The following is a 7926-nucleotide window of genomic DNA, read 5'->3' as shown; positions in this document are numbered from 1 at the left end:
TTCATTTTCTAACTTTGAATCTGTGTATGTCCCTTAGGTGAGATGAGTTTCCTGGATGCAGCAAATGTTGGGTCATGCTTTTTTAAATTTAATTTAATTTATTTTTTAAAATCCAGTTTGCCATTCTGTCTCTTCAGTGGTGCATTTAGTCCATTCATATTCAGGCTGATTATTGAAAGGTGATTGTTTATACTTATCATAAGTTTCTTATAAAGTTTCTTTTTCTTTTTTTTAGCTTTTGGGTTGATGTGTGTGTATGTGTTTTCAAATGTACAGTTGCATTGTACTCTCTGTTGATCCTGTGTTCTGCTGTTCTATTGGGAAGTGCCTGGTCATTCTTTTTTTCTTTCTTCCATGTTTAATACCTTTTGAAACATCTGTAGAGCTGGTCTGGAAGGTGTCTTATCTCTTGGAGATTGGATGTCTGGGAAGGATTTTAATTCTCCATTGCTGATTAAACCAATTTTGGCTGGGTAGGAAATTCTTGGTTGTTTAACTTTGCGGACTTTGAATATTGAGTTCCAGTCTCTTCTAGTTTGTAATGTTTCTGCCAATGGGTCTGCTGCTATTCTGATTTGTTTTCCCTGGTAGGTAGTCTGACCTTTCTCTCTTGCTGCCTTTAGAATTTTTTCTTTTGTACCTACTTTGTATAGGCAAATTACTATGTGTCTAGGGGTTGGTATTCTCATTTCATCTTGCAGATTTCTCTGTATCTCTTGTGTTTGGAGGGTCACATCTCTGGTGTGATTTCTTGGATGACCTCCTGGAACACTTGCTCTAAGATGTTCTCCATTTCCCTTTATTCTTCTGGGATACCAATCAGCCATAGGTTCAGTCTCTTGATATAATCACACATCTCTTAGAGGCTTTGTTCTTTCTTTATGAGTTTCCTTTCTATGTGTTTTACAGATCGAATTAATTCCATATTTTGGCCTTCAAGTTCTGTGATTCACTCTTCTGCTTGATTTGTTCTGTTTTCCATGCTTTTCATCTTGTTATTTATTTCCTGAATGAAATTCTTTATGGCCAAAATCTCTGCTGTAAGTTCTTTCAGTGTTGTATCTTGTCTTTCTTGAATCTTGTTCACTCTTTCCATCCATTCCCTAATCCTGTTGTATTCTGAAGCCAGTTGTTGGTGACTTCCATGTTTGGGCTTTGAGGTCTGATATTTCGGGCATTTTCTATTTGTTACACTGGGAATTGCCTGTGTTCTTCCACTGATTTTTCCTTATTTGTGACATAGCTTTTTCTTTTTCTCTTTTAATTCTGTTATCTGTGCCAGTGGAAAAGGTTTTCACTTCTGATGTTTGCTCACTTGTCTTTTCCTTCCTGATCAGGGCTCTGAATTTGTTCTATTTTGAAACAGGGCTGTGGCTGAAAAATTTTGCTGTTTCTTGTAGTTTTGAGAGTTGAGTAAGGTGGAAAATGGGGAGTTAGGTTTCAGAAACTACTTGTAAATCCAAATATTCACTGATTATGGTATGGGTTCCCTGAGACCCACACCCCACCACCACTTTATATGACAATGGAAAGGGTACATGTGTGTATCCCCAAGTCCAAGATACAGTGACAGCAATGAAGAAAACAGAGAAAAGTAAAATGAAATAAGAGAGACAAAGAGAAAAAAATTAAAAATAAGGACAAACAGAAAAACAAATCAAAAAACAAAGCTAAAAACAATTAAACACACACACACACACACACACACACACACACACACACACACAAATCATACCAGAAAAGAAAGCAAAACAAACAAAACAAAACAACAGGGAAACTGAAAACACACACACACACACACACACACACACACACATGCACCCAACACAAAATGAAAGGAGAGGAAAAACAGAGAAGAGAAAAAAAGGAACTCAAATCAAACCCTCACACATACATTCACATACACACTAAACTAAAAAAAGATAAGAACAACAACAACAAAAACCCTCAATGATGAACACTCAGTCATTCACATACACACATAAGCTGAAAACAAAAAACAAAAGAAGAAAAAAAGAAGAAAGAGAAAAGTTAAAAACAGTGGGGGAGGGGTAGAATGCAGATTGAACCCTCACATACACATTCATGCACAGAGGAAAAGGAGAAGAAATTAAAATAAGCAAACAAACAAAAACAAAAATTAGGTTCTGTAATTGTTCCTTTCAGCTGCTTGCAGGTAAGCCCCTCTACCATCTCCTGAGGAGCTGCAGCCTTATCACAGTCTCCCTAGTATCTGGCGGGGGAAGGAGAAGGAGGCTGTGGGGGTGGTTGGGCTTCAGTCCTTCTCTCCCACTCTCATTTGGTCAGGGGGATCCCCTCCAGCATGGAGGTGTGGGATTGTCTCTTCCCCAGGTACTGGTGGGGGAGTGCCCCAACTAGGCGTGTCTTAGAGTAAAGTCCTTCTATCATGGCTGACATCCAGGCTCTACCTGGGTTTGTCCTTCTCAGTTGTGCCCCAGTCGTGTGAGTATGATGTTCAGAGAATTGCTAGAAGGGGGTTGGGTTAGCCCCAGACTCACCACTGATCTCTTTGGAGATCTTCCTCATCCTTTTCTGGTCACATCTTTTGTCCCAGAGCTGATCAGGATAGGGGGTGGGGCACCTGAGACTCAACACTTGTCCTATCCCTCCAGAGTTTGTGCTTTTGGGTTATTCCCTCTGGGTCATGATCAACCCCTGAGTAGCTAATCTGCAGGTCACAGAGATTGGGTCTGTTGCCTTGTAGTGAGCATGCCAGAGCACCTTCCTAGCCATTTTTCAAGATGGTGGCAGCATGCCTCTTTCGTCTTCTCCAGTGGGACTCTGCCTCTGGGCTCCCTTGCTGTGTTCTCTCTTCAGCCCTTGCTGCCAGTGTCTGGCCAGGAGCTGTGGTGGTAAGGCAGAGCCTGGAGTCAATAGTCACTTATGGTGGCTTCTTCCTGGGCAGGGCTTTGCTAATTTTTTTAAAATGGCACTTGCCTTCTGGGCTTTGGGAAGCACTAGGGTCCAAGCAAAGCAGCTGAGGCACTGGCCACTTCACCAGGAGATCCCTGGCCACTTGCTCCTGAGTCCCCTCTCAGTCATCCACTCACATATCCACTTACTCACAGACAAGTAGGTAAAATTTTCCATACTCTCCCTCACTCAACACTGGAACTTCCATAGTCCAACTGGCTCTGCCGCCATCTTCCCTAGTCTTGATCCAGATATATTATAACAAGTATATTTTTGTGTAGAATTTTTTGAAATCTATACATAATGTCTTAATAATACACATTTTCCATGAAATTTCTAAGAATTCCCTCATATGAAAGGGATTAGGGGAATTGGTTCATGTGATTTTAGAGGCTGAGAAATTACATGACAGTCCATCTGCAAGCTACAGACTCTGGGACACCAATAGCATGCTCAGTGCAAGTCCTTAAGCCTCAGAACCAGAGAAGCTGATGGTGTATTTATCAGTTTTCAGTCAAAGGCCTGAGAACCTGAGGAGATGCTGGTGTAAGCTCTGAAGTCCAAAGGCTGTAGTTCTGATGTCCAAGGGCAGGAGAGTAGAGTGTTCCAGTTCTGGGGGGGGGGGGGGGGAGAGAGAGAGAGAGAGAGAGAGAGAGAGAGAGAGAAATCACCTTTTCTCTGTCTTTTTAAATTCTATCTAAGGTCCCAATCAATTGCATGGTGCCTGCCTACATCGATGGCAGATCTTTGCCACATCAATTTACTCACCAATTTTCTCTGGAAACAAGTTCACAGGCACACCCCCAAAATGTATTACTGGTTTTCTAGATATCCCTAAATCCTGCCAAGTTGATACCATCACATAGCCTATGCTGGGGTAGTTTTCTAGAGTGCACTGAGCAAGATAGAGTACCCAGAGCTGACCTTGTTCTGTCCCTTGGTAGAAAAGCAGCGTCCACAGTGTCTCTGAGAAGCTGAAAGAGGGTCCACTGAGGTCAGTGTGCTTCTGGGCTAAGATAGGCAGAGAATATAGTGACTGTGGACCAGGAGTGTAGCTGAGTCTAAGCCCGTACTACTTGCCACAAGACAGCCATTAACTCAAGAGACAGGGTGTTGGGGCAAGGCAGATGACTTTTATTCAGAAGGCTAGCCACAAAATGACACACTGATAAATTAAACTAAAAAGTTGATAGATTAATGTCCTAAAGAATCATTTTAAATTAGTATGGATTTCTGGATCCTTTTTATGTTAAGGAAAGGAGGAAGCTAGGATCAGGAATGGCTGATGACTATACACATCTGGGCTCCACCAAGGGTCTGAGGAGGTTGTGAAACTTCTTCAGATGTTGTAAGTCAGGTTATTATGTTCCTTTAAATCTTTAGTGTAACATTGTTGCTTATATATACACTTTCCTTATCTCCTTGGGGAGTTAGTTTTGGAAAAGGGATCATTATCATTTTTTCTGAAGTTGAACTATGAACTAAATCCTTCTGATAATTAGCTGGTCTATATACAAAGCTAAGCAGAAGCTTTTAAAACCTAAAGGATATTACTGTACAGGGGAGTGGTCAGAGGCAAAATGGAGCTAGTCATGCCTAGCCTCCCTTCACTGTTATAGGAGTAACCCATCCCTCCTCAATCTACCTTGCACCTGCTGGGGGATCCATGCTTGGGAATAACATTCCAGTGTGTCATTTTGTGGCATCAGAAACCAGTCATCAGCCCTGGGGACGTCCCATAATGTTTCTCAACTCAGTGTCTGTGAATATATTTCCTGCTTTAAAAAGCTTAGCATGCCTTTTTTTTCAAGGTAACCGGATATGTCATAACCGTGCCATTCACGTGAAGACTCACCAAGTCTTCTGACACCAGGAACCAGAAAATACCCAGAAAGTCAGGAATTCCCAGCACAAGCAGGCAGAACCTCCTTCCTTGCCCATGAGGATAAAAGGCCTAAACCCCAAACCTGAGTGCGGTAGAAACCACAGCTCATATCAGCAGGGACACAGGGGCCTTTGTAACAGGTTATTGGTGTGGCCTGCAGCTGGGAAGACTGGTGACCTCTGATCTTCTCTGGTTTCTGCACTCTGGCTTTGGCTTTGGCACTCTGTGCCATGTTAGGGCTCTGGGTCTAGGCCTGAACAGGATTTGTTGGTGCAGCTACTTCTGCTGGGAGGTAGACTGCATTCCAAAAGGTAAGGGAGCCTGGTGAGCTCTGGGAGTATAGATTCTGACTGAAGTTACTGTAGGTAGGTTGGTCACCAGCTCCTCTTCTAATCCAGGGTTAAACTGTGACTTGGTACTAACTCAGTTCCTCTCGTAGGGTCAGTCTGCACATAAATAATTCTACTCCTTGGCAGTTTTGAAACACCACCACCATAATGAATAAAGGTAAAGATCATCATGAAAGGGCAAACTTGGCAAGGGGAGTATTCCATGCCATCAACCTTACATGCTAGCATTTTGACTTTTTCTAGTGTTATCCTGTGGAAAACCTCAGCTGGTAGACATTCAGGATACCAGTCATCGGGTGTGGATCCTTCAGGACAAGACACTGATAGCAGTCCCAAGGAAGCATCTTACGACTCCAGGTGAGTATACAAGATCTGTCGAGGGCAGCCCCTTGGGCCAATGCTATTGTGTGTTTTGTGATCAGTCTTTCATTCTACAATGGGCTTGTTCACTGAGATTATCTAGAAAGAAGAGCATCTCATAGGCAATAACGAATAGAGGGTTAGAACAGGGTTGTTACGGGACTATGGTTATGAAGTCAAAGAGAGAAAAAACTCAAGGGAGACTGAAGGGCTGGCCTGTGGAAGATGGTGCAAGTCTTTGAGTAAGACTAGGACAGAAGAGTGTTATTTTGAGAACACTAGTTTTTGAATCCACGAAGGGCTGACTTTTCTAATGGAAAGACTTCCCTAAAGATGGGATGGGTCCTGGGTGAAGTAGTGGATGATGGGGGCACCATTTTATGAGTGCTGGTTAGCAGATTCCAGCCTCTATTGCCCTTATAACTCTAACTCACAGATGCCACTTTCGAAATGAACCTGAACATTACTTGCTACATTGTGTTCCTAGCCACTATTGCCTTAATCTCATGCCGACATGTGGAGACCCTTAAGAAAGACAGAGGGAACTCCGTTTACCTGGGACTGGAGAAGCCAAAGCTCTGTGTGTTCTGTGAGAAGGTTGAGGAACAGCCCACACTGCAGCTTAAGGTGAGTGTGGAATACGGATCCTGTCAGCACCTGATTATGAGAGGAGCTCATTTATTTGATGGAAGTTCAGATTTTAGGATTTCTTAAAAGACAATCCACTTATTATTCTTACATATTTATTTTTGTTTTGGGTGGGATTGTATGGTGAAAGAATACAAAAAATTGCAAAAGTGTTTTGAAACTAGCCTGCTAAAATCACTTAACATTTTATTTTACAAAAATAATTTGACAAGAAGGAAGTCTATCTCCAGTACACACACACACACACACACACACACACACACACACACACCGGGTAAACTCAGCAAGGGCATTTTAGCAGTTAATCATCACAAAGTAAATGAGCTTATTAAAACATCTTTTTGAAAAAAATAGTTTTAAGTGAACAAATATAATTTTCTATATCAAACATCCTAATAATTGCAATTTTCCACTAATAAAAATACTAGGAGTTACAGGAAGATAATTAAACCAGGCATCTGTGTATCATAAGAATTCTCTTGACCCTTTTCAGTAAACAAATAAAGGCAGACACTCAATTTGGTGACAAGATAGAAAATAGTGGTTTTCAATCACGGGTTATTTTGCTCCCAGGGCATTTGTCAACATCTGGAGATATTTTTGGTTGTGACAACTGGGGATAGGGGCATGTTTCTTAAATCTAGTGGGTGGAGAGCAGGAATTCTGCTAAGCATCTTATAATGCACAGGACAGTTCCTAATAACAAGAAATTATCTTGCCCAAAATGTCAGTAGTGCTGAGGGTAGAGAAACCCTCAGAAACAACTATGTTTTAACCCAAAATTTATTGTAATTCATGTATAAATATCTTTTTGGTTTTTCCATTTCTAATTCCTCAACTGGTACTATGTATTCTCAAAAACTTTTATGTTAACTCATCTTTCAAAGTTTCACATTAAGAACCATTATAATTTATGGCTTAACATTTCAACCATAATCTTAACATATAGAAAAGTATTGGAGGCGTATGATTTTTAATCCTATAATATGAAACAGAGGTCTCTAGGCCTGCTTTAATGAGTGGGGAATGCTATCTTACACAAAAAATATCATCATGTAAAGAATGTGAAACAATTCAAGCAGTTATGTTTCTCACTGGGGTCTCCTTCTCACCCTTCAGGAACAAAACATAATGGATTTGTACCACCAGCCCAAGCCTGTGGAACCCTTTCTCTTCTACCACAACCAGAGTGGCAGGAACTCCACCTTTGAGTCCGTGGCTTTTCCTGGCTGGTTCATTGCTGTCAGCTCCCAAGGAGGCAGTCCTCTGATTCTTACCCAAGAACTGGGAAAAGTCAACACCACTGACTTTGGCATAACTATGCATTAAGATCAGCCTGGAGTTGGAGGATCCAACTCCATGCAAAGAATCTTGCTTTTATTTTCTTTGTAATGCTTTCAAAGTGCTTCTGAAATTAGCATTGTTACAATGATCCATTCAATAAGGGAGTGAGATTTTCTATAATCATGTTCAGTTTTCAGAAGTAGAAATCAGGTTAAATGGCAAATAAGCAGTAAACTCTTATCCTAGCAAAGGAAGGGAGAATCTATTTTTGGGCTTTCCTCCCAAGGGTATCTTACTGCCTCCCAATATATCCAAGTGCTACAATGGGCTATGTGCCTTCTCCCAGGGGCTATGTGGAAAATATTTCAGGAAAATTAGAGCCTTGCCATGACCATTGGGCTAATATATGGCATTATTACAAAAATAATAAAGAAAGATCTACTTAGTATACTTGGTAATAATGCT

General features: G+C 41.2%; 1 protein-coding gene across 1 annotated transcript; it reads left to right on the top strand.

Moving 5' to 3' along the window:
- The first annotated feature begins 5316 nt into the window (after nt 1-5316).
- LOC103253432 (interleukin-36 alpha-like) lies at nt 5317-7506 on the top strand. The gene is made up of 4 exons (XM_008051745.1): nt 5317-5326; nt 5413-5526; nt 6017-6156; nt 7297-7506. Exons 1-4 carry the CDS (start codon nt 5317-5319, stop codon nt 7504-7506), a joined length of 474 nt encoding a protein of 157 aa, XP_008049936.1.
- Nucleotides 7507-7926: the final 420 nt, after the last annotated feature.

The sequence above is a fragment of the Carlito syrichta genome, unplaced genomic scaffold (genome assembly GCF_000164805.1).
Source record: "Carlito syrichta isolate Samal-C Ts95f unplaced genomic scaffold, Tarsius_syrichta-2.0.1 Scaffold67555, whole genome shotgun sequence".
Taxonomy (NCBI): Eukaryota; Metazoa; Chordata; class Mammalia; order Primates; family Tarsiidae; genus Carlito; species Carlito syrichta.
This window is presented reverse-complemented; position numbering and strand designations above follow the sequence as displayed.